Below are 17818 nucleotides of genomic sequence, written 5' to 3'. Positions count from 1 at the left end.
TCAATGTGTCAATTTCTGGCGCTGTTGTCTGTTGCCGTAGCACACCTATACTAAGCAGTTTAAAGGTACAGTACTGAAAGTAGCAGTTCATCAAAAATAGGTTATGCATCAGATATAGGAGCTAACTACAAGAGTAGCAAAATACTAATGCAAGCATGAGGGAGAAAGAATAGGCGATATAGGAATGATCAAGGGGGTTTGCTTGCCTTGCTCCTCTGCGGCAAAGGACTGATCGGCAGGGTCGTAGATGTACCCGGCAGCAGCGTCAGTCTCGGGGTCTACCGGTAAGAAGAGGGGGAAGAAACAATAAATAATATCAACGGTGCAACACAATGCATGACATGGCAAGATGCAGGTTAGGCATGAGCCAATGCAGCAACATCCGTCATAGACGGGTCGGAAGAATACCTGACGATATTTTCCGGGTCTTTGGCTACTACCGGTCAGACTCGAAACGATGCAAATGTTCCATGTTTGTTATGCTAGGGACGCGTGACAAACGAATGGACCATGTATCCGGGTTCGTCTCGTTGTGCTGATCAATTTTCATATTGAAAGTATTTTGATCTGATTTACAGATTATTTTATACTAATTTTTAAAGTTTTATTAATTATTTAGGAATTAAAAACAGATTTAATTAATTTAATTAAATGCTAATTTGACATCAGCATGATGCCATGCTAACATTAGTAGTTGACTGGTCAAGTGACCACTGGATCCCACGTGTCATAGACACAATTTATTAACTAAGTTTAAATATTAATTAATCATATTAATTTAGTGGGGACCCACGTTACATACCTATTTAGGTTAATTATTTATCCTAATTAAGAGAATAACTTATATATTTATTTAATTAATTATCTAATTAATTAAATAATATATCTAATTATTAATTTATTATATCCTAATTTTCTAAAATAGTAATTATTGCTTAACTAATTAATTAACCCAGTTAATTAATTTATTTATATTAAATCTTTATAAAACTATATTATTATTATTGTAGGTTTTTACGAGGACCCCACGTGTCATTTGATGGGATCTGTGGGGCCAACTGTCATTGGGACAAGAAGCACCCACCTACATGCACACGCATTCGTACACCCAAATTTACTCATACACACATTTTTACATACATACATATTTTGCATATACATAGATACGTATACATGCCCATACACATACATATACCTAAATACTCTTTTTTTTGTTCTTTACATACACAAACGCACAAGTCTCAAGGGGTTATCCCCCATACTCAAATCGTAGGGGGGCGCCGGACCAAATGGAGAAGGAGGAGAGGGGGATCACATCTCTTGTAGGGAGGAGGCAATGGGCGTGGGGAGAGGCGACAACCGGCGACGTCGGTGTAGATGCGGATCAGGCACGGAACGGCGCAGAGGGGCCCGGCCAACAGTGGCCGAGGTGATGACCGATGACGTAGGGGTGCCGCCGGTGAAGCGGCGGTGGCGTCATGGGGCGCGGGCGCAGGTGGCGGACCGAAGAAGGACCGGCGGGGAGGGGGCCGGTGGCGGGGCCGCCGTGGAGAGGCGAGGGGAGATCGAGGGAGGAGAGGGCTCCGGTCGGCAGGAAGGTTAGCCGGAGGGAAGGGCCGCCGATGAGTGGAGTGGTGCAGGGGCGGCGTGAGGTGGGGGTGAGGCCGCCGGGAGAGGAGGGCTTGCCGGCGGTGGGGGGTTGCGCGCTGGAGGGAGGCGGAGGCGGTGCTGGTTGAGGGGAGGGCGAGCCATGGGGGGCGAGGTGGATCTGGTGGCAGAGAGGTGGGAGGGGGCGATGGGAGCGGGGCGGAGGTGGGGGACGAGGGGGTCGATCCCCTCGTGGGTTCGAGCGCTGGGTGGGGCGACGGGAGCCACAGGAGGGGCGAGGCGAGCGCTCGGGTGCAGGGGAACGGGAGGAGGCGCGGGGGTTGGGGGTGCGCCGTGGGGCAGAGGGTGACGAGGGAGTTACCCTCGTCCCTTTCTGGCGGCGGGGAAGGAACTGGGAGGGCGTGCGGTTGGGCTTAGGGTTAGAGGGGGGGTTATACCTCCCCAATTAGGTGGATTGGTTGGGTCAATTTGGCCCAGTTGGCCCACGGGGTTTGTTTTTTTATATTATCATTATTATTACAATTTCTTTTTAATTTATGTTTTAGTTTTATTTTATTTTAGCGCAATAAACCCTCTCAAAATTAATACTTCCAAAAGGGGTAATTCTTCTAGGTAATATCCGACACAACCGGACATTATTATTCCGACATTCGAAAACTTTTACCGCTTGACTTAAATTTTAAATCTAAATTCGAAACGTTCTGAACTAATGTGAGGTTAACGATAGGAAAACACGGTGATGTGGCATCCTCTGCATAGGTTTACTGTAGCAGCAGTTGAAGATGTCACACCTACATCATCATCTATTGTTGCTCACTTTTGCCTTATGGCTAAGGCTTCAAAGGTATCTCCTACTTTGAATCCCAATGTATCTCATGATGATGATGTTGACGATAATGAGGATGAGAATAATTATGAAAAGAGCTATATTATTGCATCCTTAAAAATTAAGGGTGAAATGATTTTTAAATCTCTTTATAAGAATAAACTTGCTTGTTCCAACTTCTTGGAAATCATGTCTATTGCCACTGAGGGCAAGAAATACATTGAGGAGTTGGAAGCTCATCTCGAGGAGCATGAGGCCACCATTGAGACAATGGAAGGTCATGAGCGTGATTACGCTAACGAGATAGCGGAGCTATCTCAAGCTCTTGAAAATGAACAAACCACCAAGGAATCTCTTGAGGAAACCTTTTCTATAGAATTATCTAGATTAAAGGAATCCCATGATAGAGCTCTCGAGTTGGCTAATGATTTTAGAACTAAAAACGTTAAGCTTGAGGTTATACATGCTAAACTCGTTGAGGACTATGAGCACCTCGAAAATGGCTCAAGGGCTATTAAGAGTTCGCTCATCGAACTCACCAAGTCTCATGTTCAACTTGAAGCTTCATATGCTAAAGAGCTTGCCAAGTTGCCTTCTCCTCTTATTGTTAGTAATGATTCTTGTGCTACTAACTCTACTTCTTGTGAAGCATCCATTTTAAAGGAGAATGTTGAGCTAAGGGCTCAACTTGAGTTTCTATCTAGCAATTATGCGAAATTGAAGAAAGTCGTGTAATGCTCACAAGCTCTCATGATGATATTCTGGTATCCCATAATGTGCTAAGATTAGCTCATGAGGCTATTACTACCAAGGTAACATCGAGTGAGCCTCATGTGGACATTAGCACTACTTCTAGTCAAAAAACTATATTGCCATGTGCTAGTCCTCGTAATTCATCTAGAGGAAGTATAAGCTTCATTGTTAGAGCAACAACCATGTAGAGGAAATCAAAGAGCTCAAGGCCCAAGTCACTTCCTCGAAGAAAGACTTGGAAAAGAGTCATGAAGGAATGTCCACACTCAACAATGTCTTGTGTGGGCAAAAATCACCAAATGACAAAGATGGACTTGGATTCAACTCCAACAAGAAGAATAAGTCCAAAAGCTTCAAGAAAACGGGCCAAGAACAAGTCAAGAATTTGGCCAAGATTATTTGCTTCAAGTGCAAAATTGAAGAGCACCATGTTAGATCTTGCCCACTAAAGAAGAAGCCCCAAAGTCACAAGCAACAAGGGAAACGGCCACAAGTTCAATCACATACTCAACTACAAGTTGAATAAAGGCCCCTTCCCAAGAAGACCCAAGCCAACACTCCTCATGTTGAGAAATCACTAGGGAAGAAATTAAAGGGTAGATGTTGCTACTTATGTCGTGAGAAGGGTCACTTCTCTTCTTCTTGCACGAGACGTAATTTATCCAACCCAATCATTATTGATGATATCTATTCTCTTGGGAAGGATAAGGTTGGCAATGTGTTTGCCACGTTTGTTGGTAACCAAAGTGGTGTCAAGGAAAGTACCATTTGGGTTGCCAAGCCTATTGTGACTAACCTCTTAGGACCCAATGTGGTTGGGGACCAACAAGCTCAAACTTGATCAATAGGTGAATATTGAGGACATTAGAGACTTGGATACATAATGAAGAATTAAGGGGTCTTCATCATTATATTATCTCAAGCCAAGTCATTTCGATTATCGAGTTTCTATCTTATATCCAATGTGCCTCCTTATGGTAACTTGTACTTGAACTATTTACATTGTTAGTTGCTTGCCCTTTGCATGTTGTGGTTTTGTACCCTGCATGTGTTTGTATATGTTGTGCTTCCAACTTGCTTATCTTGAGTAATCGAGTATGTGTATGTTGGTTTGCATATCATGTACATGTGAGTCTTGTATTGAGCCTTATTGCATCTTGTTTGTATCTTTGTCGACTCTTGTGAGAGATTAATGGATTATCCCATTATGGGGGAGTGATGTGCTTTGCACACCTCACAATCTTATAAATGTGTATACATGGGGAATACCACTTAGTATTGATAATTCAAGATTATCTAGTTTCTATGTGGTATGTCTTACTCATGAGGAATTCAAATTCTATATGGTCCGTTAATTATCTCTTGTTTGTTTTAATTTGCCACTTGTTAATATTATTGGGTTATCACATTATGGGGGAGTAATGTGCTATGTGCATATTACAAGCCTAGAAAATGTGTACATTTGAGGTATTGCCACTTAGTGTTGATATTGTAAATTATCTTGTTCCTAGGTGGCATGTTAGCTCTTTGCTTGTGTTTTATGGGTAAAGATGATCTTCGATATATTTGCGATCTACCAATGAGTATCATTTCCAAAATACTTCTTGTCCTTGACAATTGGTATTCCCATCATGTGGTAGGAATTGCTAATCGTCTTTACATTGGATTTTATGTTTTGTTTGTCTTCCTTGCCTCTTGTGGATCTATTTTAACATGTCTAGTGTTTTTATAGATATAGAGAAAGTGGTGATCCCATCTTGTGCATTTGATATTTAAATGTAAATTCTATATAATGCACATCCCTTGGGGGAGCTATCCTATTTTCTTTAGAACACTCTCTTTATTCGCCCATCATAAAATCTTTTGATCCCCATCAAGTGTGTGTTGATGGGAGGCAAGCCTTGCTCTTTGTGATGCTTTGTGCCATCATCAAAATTTGTCGAGGGTTTGGTTTGTTGGAACCTAGCTCTCTTTTGGAAACTAGATACCTCGTGTTTGTTTTCCTTCAATTGGTATCTTGTTTCCTTTTATTTGGCATGTGTAAATGGATATCTCATTCCTTGAGGTATGTTTTAATTGATATCCTTCAAGTGATAGTTTTTCGTTTGGTATCTTATTATCACTTGATACCTTGTCTTTTGGTGTATTATCAACTTTGTGTTGAGTTGATTCTTGAAATCCTTGAGCATGCATATTTACTATATATAGCTTCTTTTGCTTGCTTTCTTTCTTTGACCCAATATATAGGGGAAACTCCACCTTGTCATAAATTGGCTAAAGTGTGCATGAAATTCAAATTCATATCTGTGTGCACATATGTATGTGGAGTTTGTCCTATGTATTGTTGGTTTTCTAACTCTTTGGTCCCAATGAGCTTGGGCACCATTTTGTTTATTTTTTTGTTCCAGGAACAATTGGAGATGCGTTGGATGGTCGGCTCACCTATAAGGAAGGTGTTGAGACCATGTGATTATTGGAGCCAAGTTAGGATGATCAACGAACAACTATCTACTACATCAATCCAATGTTGTCTCGGTAACAAGTATCTACTTCATGCATTCATTTCTTGCAAAGGCCCAAACTTGTCTTTTCTTTTCCAGGTTGCATCATGGCATGAATCTCTTGATTCGTTCTTGTAGTACTTGTTTCCTTTCTCAAAGCATCCGAACGATGATGTCTTATTGCTAGTTTGGATGTCTTTGATGTTCGTATGTTGGAAGTTCATATTGTACAATAAGAAAATATTAGGCCATGTGCTATGCTTCCAAGCAAATATCTTATTGATATATTTATGACTTCCTTTTGGATATCTTGTTTGTTCCTTCTTGTAACCATTTCGTGTGTACATCCTTCTTTGTAGATATATATCATCATGATTGTCTTCTACTTAGAATATTTTACACATGAGAGAAGTTACATCTCTAATTGATATCCTCTTTTCTTTCACGTCCACCGTTGCATTTCCTTTTTCAATTTTGGTGGATTCGTGAAAGGATTTGTCTTGAGTGCGTATCTTATTTTCCTACATCTTGATGCACTCTTTGGCCGTGAAGATTATTTTTCCTCATGCTTGTCTTGATGAGGGTTTTGCCATTTCGATTGGTATGCCTCCTCTTGACCAGGTTCTTATTTCCTATCTTCACCATGGGTTGTGGCAAGCATTGGTTCTTATTTTGTTTATTAGTAAGCTTGTGAACCCATTTTCTAGTATGTGTGTGTGTGGGAATGATATGTCTTGCACTTTGTTTCTCGTTTCATCAAGACTATGTTGATGAGTAATGCTCATCCTTATCTTAGTCTTCTCAAGTGCTTATCCATGACTCACACACATTATTTTGGTTGAGCCTATTCTTAAGTTGCTTCTTTTACATGTTTCTCAACCATTTGTTTTGTGCAAGTGATATGCTTATTGTCTCATCTATATTCTTGCACTTGTTGTGTATTTTTATTAATTTTGGGGGAGAAACGATCCTATTTTGTGCACTTATATCAAATACAAAAATCTCTTATTAGTGCACAAATCATGGGGAGCTTCTCTAGTTTTGATAAAACACTCCGTTGCCTTTATCATAATATCTTTTATTCATGTGGTTCGAAGGACCATATGATTGTTTGTTCCATCTCGTATCTTTTGATTGCTTGCCTCTATTTTTGTATGTCCTTGTGGCATACGATCCTTTTATTTGCAATCTTTGGGTCCTCGATATAATTCGTTTTCCTCCAACTTCTTATCATTGTATATGTGTATTTCCCTGCACTCATTTGTTGAGAAGTACACACTTTTTTTAGGACCACCTACTATATTGGCTTTCTAAACTTTTTGTCCATTTTGGCAATCGATGCCAATGGGGGAGAATTTTAGAGAGTTTAGTTTGGTTATGCTTAGAGGGTTTTGCTTTTATTGCATAAGCATTTACATCTTGTACACATGCACTATTGCTTTGCATGTGTGTGCTTGGTTATGCTTATTTCCTTATATAAACTCTCTTTAAGTGGTTGTCATCAATTACCAAAATGGGGGAGATTGTTAGAGCATATTTCTCCATATGTGGTTTTGGTAATTGATGACAATTCCTATGGACTAATGGTTGCCTTAAGTTATATTAATAGGATTTGTCCATAGGCACTTCTTGAAGTCCATCTGTTAGGTTCAAGGAGTTTATATGATGAGATGGTATTCAAGCTATTATCCAAAGAATGGTCATAGAGACACAAGGTTGATCAAGATCGTCAGAGAAAGAGTAAATCAAGATGATCAACACACAAAGCGTACAAGATGTACCAAGAGGGGTCAAGTGATCCCATGGTATGGTAAGCATTGTCCATTAGGTGTTTTGTGTACTAACCCATGGTCTTCGTTAGAGTTCTATGTGGGGGGTAGGTGTGTTTCCATGGGCTTGCGTCAAAAGGAAGATCTCATACAACCCATGAAGGATGACGTCAAGTGGTGATCGTCATCAAGATTGCGGTGTGCAAGTTCAAGTGGACTAGCACGAATATATCATGCTTGAAGCTTGTCATCCATTATGGTGGCAATGGACTTGTGAAGATATGTTGAAGAGTGGCTCACCCATAGTGAGTATGGGGGAGCAATCAACTAGTCTTCATCAAGCCAAGGCAATCAAGAAAGGTGGTCCATCTTGAGGAAGCCAAGATCATCATCATCTAGCTCAAGAGGACGAGGTGCAAGGTACAGGTTTGCCCATGATAGGTTTTCTGTTTTAGGATAGATTGTCGTACTGTCAAGGGGGGCTCTCAAGTGAGTAGCTTGATCGTATCGTTCGTTGAGAGCTCAAACCATTTGCATCCTTGCATCATGCTTCTTGGTTCTTGTTTGGTGTTTCTCTTTGTGAGTTTTAGAGCTTACGGTCATATTCATGACAAGCTTGAGTTCATCGAAAACGGAGTCCATATGCATCTTCTACGATGTTTTCGATGTTGAGAGTTTTTACCGGTCTTATTCGAAGAAGGATTCTCACCATTTTCTTATGGTACTTTTCTCACTTGCTTATTATTGATATTTCTATCAAGATTGTATTATCCCATGTCGTTAGCTTTCCAACAAACTTGGTTTCGTTGATTTTGGAGTCCGTATGCGAAAGTTAGAGCAGTTTCAGTATCCAGCGGTAGTACCGCTCCTCGTGCCAGCAGTAGTACCGCTCCTGTAGCGGTAGTTACGCCCCCGGAGCTGTAGTAATTTCTTACTACCGCTCCCTAGCGTTATTACCGCTCTAAGAGCGGTAGTACCGCTCCGGGTGGGCGGTAGTACCGCTTCAGGACGGTAGTACCTCTCTCTGAGCGGTTATTCTTCATTGGACTTTTTGCGAAGACTTTCTCTAGAGGTAGTACCGCCAGGGCTAGAGGTAGTACCGCCAGGGTCTAGCGGTAGTACCGCCAAGGGCTAGTGGTAGTACCGCCAGGGCTAGCGGTAGTACCGCTGTGCTCGGGCTGTAAGTGGGGGCAACGGTCTGATTTCTTCCCCCACTATATAAAGGGGGTCTTCTTCCCCCTTGGACTAATTTTATCCGTTGAGATTGTGTTCTTCCCCCATTGTTGACCTTCTTAGAGCTTGCTAACTCTCAATCCCTCCAATGATTCTTGCTTGTTCTTGAGGGAAAAGAGAGAGGAGATCTAGACCCACATCTCCACCAATCACTTTCTCCTCTATGTGAGGGGAACCCCTTGGATCTAGATCTTGGAGTTCTTTGTGAGCTCCTTGTTCTTCCTCTTATATTTCTCCATAGCTTTTGTTGTTGTGGAGGATTTGAGTGTGAGGGACTTGTCCACTTCGTGTGTTCTTGCCATTGCATTAGTTGCATCGGTTTGAGTTCTCCACGGTGATACGTGGAAGTGAAGTTTGAGAAGCTTATTACCTTTTGTACTTAGTACCCTAGATATTGTTCTTCGTGGATGCTTTGGCGTCCTAGAAGCTTGGTGGTGTCTTGGATCTCAATCATTGTGGTGTAAAGTTCCGGGAAAGCGTCGGGGTCTCCAATTAGGTTGTGGAGATTGCCCCGAGCAATTTGTACGGGTACCGGTGACCGCCCCCAAGGTTTGTCATTTGTATGGGTTCGGTGACCGCCCTCAAGGGTCCCTTAGTGGAATCACGGCATCTTGCATTGTGCGAGGGCGTGAGGAGATTACGGTGGCCTTAGTGGCATCTTGGGGAGCATAGTGCCTCCACACCGCTCCAACGGAGATTAGCATCTGCAAGGGTGTGAACTTCCGGATACATCATCGTCTCCGCGTGCCTCGGTTATCTCTTACCCGAACCCTTTACTTATGCACTTTACTTTGTGATAGCCATACTGTTTATTGTCATATATCTTGATATCACTTAGTTGTTTATCTTGCTTAGCATAAGTTGTTGGTGCACATAGATGAGCCTAGTTGTTTTAGGTTTTGTGCTTGATAAATTAAACGTTAATTTTATTCCGCATTTGTTCAAGCCTAAACCGTAATTATTTTAAAGCGCCTATTCACCCCCCCCCCTCTAGGCGACATCCACGTCCTTTCAGCCGATGACTCCCCACCCACACGGCCAAGTCCAGCGCCCGGAACCATCGGCACCACCTCTCCCTGTTGCCAAGAAGGGGTACCCTTGTCGAAGGAGGCCGCCGCCACCGCACCTGCGCCACCAAAACTGAGGGGGGCGTTGCCATACCACCTGTCGTGCCAACCACCGGCCACAGTAGGGAAGGTCGCTCCTGGCCCAGGACGCACACAACCCCCACCATACGTCGGGTCGCCAACGTCAGATCTGGCCGGATCCAATGGGTGTAGCACCACCATAGACCCGCAACCTCTACACTGCAAGAGCATGTCCGGGGCGCCACGCACGCCATCGCTCAGAGCATCTGCCGCCGCACCACTGTACCCCGTGCCCCCGGGCTATCCCGCGCCAGTCGGGGGAGGGCAAGAGGAACGAGGCCCCGCTGCCGCCGAGGCCAGCTGGGCTTTGCCTGCTGGCCCTTGCCGGCGGCGGCGAGGGGAGGAGGAGGGAGGAAGGGGGTGGAGGGATGACGGCTAGGATTCCCCCCCCATAGCTCACGGGAGGCACGCGAGGGGGGTGTGGTCCAACTTCATTTGGTGAACAAATCCCGGTAGCGGCTCGCCTCCCGCGTGTCGCGAAGCGATGCAGGGCACAACATGACTAAAGGTAGCATCGATAAAGATGGAGGGTGTGGAAGGGGTGAATGGAGTTGGTCGGCACCGCCATGATTGCGATAGGTGGGGTGGGTGACATCACCGCTCTCGAAGGGAGAGTAAGAGCTCCACGCATCCTTTCCCCTTGGTTTTCTTTCATTGTCTCACTTCTACATGTACATTATATCGTCTTGTTCTTACTTTAGCTTGCTTGACGGCAAACAGATTCTTTTACGCCGACCTCAAAGAATTCCAATGACACCTCGGTACTTGTACTAAGAAGAAAGAATAGTACTCCCACACATTGCAGGATTCCTTGACCAATTAACTTTGTTTTTTCAAACAAAAAACATTCGCTTTTCTTACTTCGCTCGAAGAAAGAAAAGGCGGCCTCGCCACGAGGAGTCTCCCCCGTTGCCGCTCTCCAGCGGCTCCCCTCCATCGGCGCCCTCGATCGTCGGTGGTGAGGGGGGTCGCTAGATCCACGCATATGGATCTTTTTTCTCTCTTAGTTTAGTTTTTTAGGTTGTCCAACGTCTTAGCTTCGGCAGCAACGATGTCGACGTTGAATAAAGTTTCTTGAGATCCTATTCCAACGAGGCGGACAGTCCTATGATTGGGGATGGATTCGAAAATCAGTCTGTTCAAGCAAGGATGGCATGGCGGCGACGACATCCTTGTGGTGGACCTGCGTCCTCGGGATCCTCCATTACGGCGACCTTTCCTCCAACGCTGGCGTAGAGCTTAGGAGGTAGTCCAGGAGCAGATGCAGATTGTGGTGTGCATTGGAGACACGTGGAAGATGGTGCATCATGTGTTGGGTTCGTGGTTCATGGATGGTATGTGTGGTGTTCTTGTCCATCATCTTAGTCATGTCAGGGTACCAGATCTGGAGTTAGCTGGCGTGTCCGGGGTGTTGCTCTAGTCTAATTTGTTCTACGGTAATGGTTTCGCTTTTGGTGAGCCACTTTGAAGGTGCGCAAAGCTGCATATCAGCAATGGAGCCGCTTCGAGCTCGGGCGTGGAGGTGATTCATCATTTTTCCTTTGGTGACTGTTGTGATGGTTCCAGATGCAGGTGGTGGGCGTTAGTGTCAAGTTCAAAGGTTTCTTCGATCTTGATTGTAATTTTACTTCTTGGTTGTTGTTCTTTTGTGCAAGAGCTAGCGCTATGTTGTCTTTTTAGTTTTGCCACGTTGGTTTGTATGTGGCTTATACTATGATCCCTATGATAAGACATGCATTCTCATGTAAAAAAAGATTATGTGGCCAATTAAATGGTTATTTGCTTAATTCATAGTAAGATAGAAAAATCCTCTAGACAAATCATAAAGTGTACAGTCCCTTTTGAGACACTATACCAACCGACAATCAATATTATTTTTTAGTACAATACAATCGTAAATAATTGACAATTGACTTTGGGTATATAAGGGCATCTCCAGTCGCGCCGCTAACAGGCCCCCACGCCCCTTTTTAGAAGCCGGCGGTAAAAAATCCCCCACTCGCACCCCGAGGGCGTCGTTTTTTGTCGGTTAGGCCTATTTTTTGGGTCGGCGATCCTAGGCCGAATCCAGCGCGCTCGGGGGCTGTTGGGTGGTCCGAGGGAAGGAAAAGTGGCATGTGGGACACCACCGTTACGCGAGAAACGTCTTTCCCCTGCCAGATTCTCCCTCACACGCCACAGGAAGCCTCGCCGCCAAGCCGATCCCGGTGCCGCCCACCTGCCCCAGCTCTGCCAGTAGAAAAAGGCCATTTCCCAGTCGGTTTTGCTACAGCCTCCATCCCGCTCTCCTGGGCAATCTTTTCAAACCGCTCACCGTCGGCTGCTCTCCCACCACGCCCGCCAGGTGTTGGCGATTTGCCTGCTCGGCCATGGACTCAGACGACGAGGACGCGTTTGCGACTTTGATGGAGGAGGAAGCCAAGGACGAAACCGCCGACGAAGAACACCTCATGACCCTCGCCTTGCTGGTCACCGTGTTCACGAACGATGCCAAGCCGTCGCGAGGTGGCTCGGCGCCGGACCGCCACAAGAGCAAGCAAAGACATCGCATGGACGGCTATTGCACGCTCTACGCTGACTACTTCGCCGACGCTCCTCTGCATGAAGAGAAAGTATTTCGGCACCATTATCGGATGGGCCGGAAGCTCTTCCTCGGGGTTTGAATGCCATCCAGGAGTTCGATAGCTATTTCATTTGCAAGAAGGATTGCACGGTACGGTTGGATTCTCCTCACTCCAGAAGTGAACCACAACTATGAGGATGCTTGCGTACGGAGCTCCCGGTGATATACAGGAAGACTATGGATGCATGGCTGAGTCCATCATCATTGAGTGTTTGTACAAGTTCTGTAGGGCAGTGCTGGCAGTGTTTGGACCACAATATTTTAGATCACCCAATGCTAAATACACTGCTCGGATCCTAGCAGAGAATGCAGAAAGAGGATTTCCTGGGATGCTTGCAAGCATCGACTGCATGCATTGGGCATGGAGAAATTATCCATTTGCTTGGCAGGGGATGTACAAAGGCGCCAAATGAGGTTGCAGTGTGGTACTTGAGGCAGTGGCCACGCAAGACCTATGGATTTGGCACTCCTCCTTCGGTATGCCATGAACTCATAATGACATCAACGTACTGCAGTGCTCGAATGTCTTTACAAAGCTTGTTGAAGGTCATGCTCCTCCGGTGAACTTCGAGGTCAATGGACGCCACTACAACAAGGGATGCTATCTAACAGATTGTATCTATCCGAGATGGTCGACATTTGTGAAGACTATCTCAAACCCTGTGCCAGGAGGCAAGAAGTCACACTTTGCTAAGTGACAGGAGACTTGCAGGAAGGATGTCGAGCGAGCATTTGTTGTGCTCCAATCTCGATTTGTTGTTGTCCGCTACCCCGCTCTAACCTGGTCGAAATCTCAGATGTGGGAGGTGATGAATTGTTGTGTCATCTTGCACAACATGATCATTGAGAGCGAGTAGGAAGAGCCAATGTTTAACACTAAACCATATTTCAGGCAGGATCCTCTTGCATTTGTTGATCATCACGTACCGGCAACATGGGATGCCTTCCTCAATATACGTTAGGAAATCCGAGACCCACAGATGCATCAACAACTGCAGGACAATCTAGTAGAGCACCTATGAAGGCTCAAGGACAACGCCTAGTTCGATTTGTTTTATTTTATGTTTAAATTATGATAAGGTTGCTTTGTTGAACTATTTGATTTTTATTGACTTCTGTGACGAGCTTTGTCATAAAAGTTTACTTTTTATTGAATTTGTGTTAAAAATGAACCGAATTTAGATCAAATTTGGACCGAATTTGCGTCAAAATTGGGCCAAAAGCGACAGCTGGGAGGCGACCTTGGGGATCGGCTGGGAACCCGAACCCCCCGACGCCGAATTTAGCATCGGTTCGCCCCCAAACTATGCTATTTCAGGTCCCTGCCCTAATCCACGGCTAGTCAAATTCCTGGTAAATATTAAGAAACGATGTAAACACGGTAAGTTCAGAGAACTTTGTTAGCGAAACATTTTGCCGGTTAACTGGCAGTATGAATTAGTCCATTTTCCTATCTTGTTGAAGAAAATAGTAATTACAACGTCTCATCGCCTCCAACACATGTCTTCTTTTCTCCTCTATATATCTACCAGGCATCAGCCTCTATTAAGAAACTCAGATACAATCATACAACCAGCCTACAGCTGCAGCGTACAACTAATTCCCCCACCCAAATTCACATCACGTGGCGTTCCATGGTGAAATCACGTCACAAGTTAACGATTCCACACGCACACACGCGCGAAGCTAGCCGCTCAAATTCGTGACTGGTCCCTTGAACCAGTGCCTGGCACTGACGACCCACGACGTCAACACGAGAATGAAGAGCCCACCGACGGCGACGGGAGTGTAGTTGAGCGTGTCCTTGGTCACTGGGTACGTCACCGGCAGCGAGAAGAGCACGGTGATGGTCACCACCCAGAGCACGGCCACCCATCCCACCAGTACACCGTACCGTCCGAGGTTGAACGGCCCCGGCACGAAGTGCTTGCGCGCCAGCGTCACCCGGAAGAAGATGGGCAGCGCGTACGCGATATAGAGCCCGATCGTCGCGATCGACACCATGGCCTGGAATGCCACCAGGCTACCCAGCGACTGCAATTTTCAATCAGAGGCCATGATTAATTGGAGGTGCCGGAAATGAAATAGTGCTATGTAGTTGCAGTGAAATGTAGTGGTGCCTAATCAATCGTTTACCGGCAACGCCATGCAGAGGGAGACGAAAGCCGAGAGCCAGACGGCGTTGATGGGCACCTCGTGCTTGTTTACTTTGTGCCACACGGATGACAGCGGCATCGCTCCGTCTCTCGAGAAAGCATATGCCATCCTAGTCAATAGAAGGAGCGATTTCAGAACTTGTTCCGAGAAAGAAATGCGGCGGGAAGGGAAGCGAGCCAGCTGAGGATGATCACCTCGAGTTACTGGTGACCGAGCTCATGCCGCAGAAGTATATGGCGACGGCGACGATCCCCAGGCAGACGATGCCGCCGACGCCGCTGCCGTAGCGGCTTTTGAAGGCGAGGTAGAAGACTTGGGCGATGGCGTAGCCTCCAGCTTCGTTGTCAGGGCTGAGCAGGTAGGGTATGTCCTTGACGGCAAATGTGATGCCGAGTATGTATCCCCAGCCGACCACTATGGATATGCCAATGGCGCTGATGATCCCGATGGGGCCGTTCCTGTCTGCGTTCCTGGTCTCCTCCGTCTGCGTGCATGATCAATTACAAAATGCGTGTCATAATTAACAAGATGAGATGAGATGAGATTCCTTCTTCTTTGGCTTGATTAATTACCATATGCGCTGATGCGTCGTATCCTGTGAGCGTGTACTGGCTCATGAGGATCCCCAGGACAAAGATGTAAAGGTTGCTGTGTATTCCAGCGCTGTTGTCAGTGTTGAAATGGGTGAAGACAAACTTGGCACTGGCTCTCTCGGTAGCAACAGCCGGCACGGCAATCATCAGCACAAAGACACCTACAGAGACAGACAAGCGTGGAGGTGGAACCATCCATCCGTTAATAAAGTGGATGCCAATATTCATTCTCTACGTAGCTATCTGTGGTGAGAATCAGTGCTCGCCAACCCCAAGTAGTAGAGTAATCGTGTAGGGCAAGTGCGAATGACGAGAGAAAGGAGAGAACCTAGCATGTTCCAAGCAGCCGCAAACTGGCCGAAGAAGGAGAGCCATGAGATGGGTAGGCTGTTGATGACGGCGTGGCTGAGCAGGATGGCGGCGTGAAAGGCGATGACCACGTACTTGGACGCCAGGTACCCTCCGCCCTTGTTGCCGCCGGTGCTGAGAAGGATGATCACCTGGATCAGCTGCGCCAGCGAGAAGTCCACGCTGGTTGTGACCGCCCACTGCAGGTGCAGATCATGCAAACTGAATCAGCACATCACATCAGTCAGCAGTCACAAAGTGACAACAGACATTCAGAGTTAAGCCACTGGTTGGTTACCTGGCCAACGATGTTAAACCTGCATGAAGCACAACAAACGTCATTAGTAGAGGCCGGGAATAATTGAAATGCAGATGCATGAGCAATTAATAGCGTATCTAGGGCCATGCGTATATGTGCGTTTATTGCAAGTACGCCTTGTCTTAACTACAAGGACCATGCTGATAGCATATTTTCAACCACAGGTCGCTGTCAAAATCAGACTTTATATGCAGTGCAGTTGGCACTGCTTCTGCTACCAAAATGTGGCCACGGGAGCTGCACATGGTCAAAGCACGCAAGCACATGAACAGAAGACGATTATTCTGTTCTGCATTACGAGGAGCACGTCGCTAAACAACGACAAGTGCAGAGTAAGTACATTTGATTGAAAAAGAAACGATTGTTCTACTTTGCATCCCGAAGATAACGGTGTTCCTTTTTCTTTTTTCAGGGGAATGATAATGGTGTTCTTGAATAAACAAATAAACTATTGATTTTCCTCAACAAAAAATCATTTACCACATGGCCTATGTGGTCTCAAAACCCAATAATAAACTATTCATTCCACATACAAAAGGAAACGAGGAGAAAAAAATGACAGAAAGAGATGCAGAAATTTCGCACGCACCAATTTGATGTCACACCAGACAAAAGAAAAAACAAACAGAAAGCGGTTCGTTCACACTCGATCCTCTTCCGTTCTCCCCCTTCACATGATCCCAGCCAGAGAAGAAATGGATATACGAGTGGACAGGGAATGAAAGAAGAAGAAAGATTTCAGTTGAGTGCGTGTACCATCCGGTGATCCATGAGGCGAAGGGCGACCATCGGTTGCCCGATAGGCGCGCGCTCCAGTAGTAAAGGCCGCCGGAGGTGGGGAAAGAGGAGCAGATCTCGGCCATGGAGAGGCCGACCATCATGGTGAAGGCGCCGGCGACGAACCAGCCGAAGGTCATGGTGGCCGGGCCGCCGAAGTTGAGGCCGGTGTTGTACAGCGTGGTGACCCCCGTCAGCACCGAGATGATGGTGAAGGAGAAGGCGAAGTTGGACAGCAATCTACACCCGTACCGTACGCACGCACGCCGGAGAAACCGAGGGATCGATCATCAGTGCTCAATCAATCAGTTAACAATAACATACGAGAAGAGAAGCGACGAAACCAAGGGAGAGGCATACGAGAGGTCCCGCTTGAGCTCCTGCTTGTAGCCGAGCTCGCGGAGGCGGGCCTGGCCGGTGTCGCCGGAGCCGTCGACGGCAGTGGTGCAGCTGCCCGCCGGGGACTTGCTCCAGGTCATGGCGCCGTTGCGTTGTGGGACTAGCCGACTAGGAGGAGGAGATGGGGTCAGGGGAGACCTCCCCCCAGTGGGCAGTGGTGATATATGGACTCCAGTGCTAGAGTCCAGCACACAAAAATGGTGAATGGTGCTACCTGCACCTGCAGAGGAGAGAATCGCGGTGTGCAGTCAACTGGAAAGAGTGCGGTGGGCACCAGATGTGGGGTTCGTTACTCTACTCTGGACGGAGAATCTGCCAACTAGGATGGTCTTGGATCTGTTCTGTTCTGGGTTTGAACCAGGATTCTTTCCCAAAAAAGACTGGGGATCCTATATTTGGGACCCCTCTGCTAGTCTGAAATACAAATACGAGTGGGTTCATGTTCTGCCCATTTCCCATAATCTCTACGTGAAGACTGCAATATCAGCCCTTTTTGTCATGTGGGCGACGCACGTGCAGCATGGGCTCTTGGTGCCAAATTTGATGTACTGTATAATACTCCTATTCAGTCAAGATTACTGCGCACCTATTCAAACGATCGGGATTTGCTGTCATGTGATCGGGATTTGCAGGCAAAATCGATAAATTTGATTCTTCGGTCCAAAAAATTCATAAATTGGACTGTGTTTAAAAAGATTTGATCCCGTTGACCGTTTTATGTGGGGTTCGACGTTTAGGCGTCACCCTACACTATGTGACGTCTT

At 46.0% G+C, this 17818-nt stretch overlaps 1 protein-coding gene across 1 annotated transcript; it reads right to left on the bottom strand.

The window, feature by feature from the left end:
- Positions 1-13898: 13898 nt before the first annotated feature.
- On the bottom strand, positions 13899-17558 carry LOC123443848 (amino-acid permease BAT1 homolog). The gene is made up of 8 exons (XM_045120378.1): positions 17016-17558; positions 16635-16895; positions 15858-15876; positions 15540-15759; positions 15191-15372; positions 14813-15102; positions 14598-14727; positions 13899-14495 (listed from the first exon to the last, which is right to left on the bottom strand). Exons 1-8 carry the CDS (start codon positions 17132-17134, stop codon positions 14148-14150), a joined length of 1569 nt encoding a protein of 522 aa, XP_044976313.1. The 5' UTR covers positions 17135-17558; the 3' UTR covers positions 13899-14147.
- Between the last annotated feature and the right edge of the window lie 260 nt (positions 17559-17818).

The sequence above is a fragment of the Hordeum vulgare genome, chromosome 3H (assembly GCF_904849725.1).
Source record: "Hordeum vulgare subsp. vulgare chromosome 3H, MorexV3_pseudomolecules_assembly, whole genome shotgun sequence".
NCBI classification, from domain to species: domain Eukaryota; kingdom Viridiplantae; phylum Streptophyta; class Magnoliopsida; order Poales; family Poaceae; genus Hordeum; species Hordeum vulgare.
Note: the sequence above shows the minus strand (reverse complement) of the source record. Positions and strands in the feature narration are given on the sequence as shown.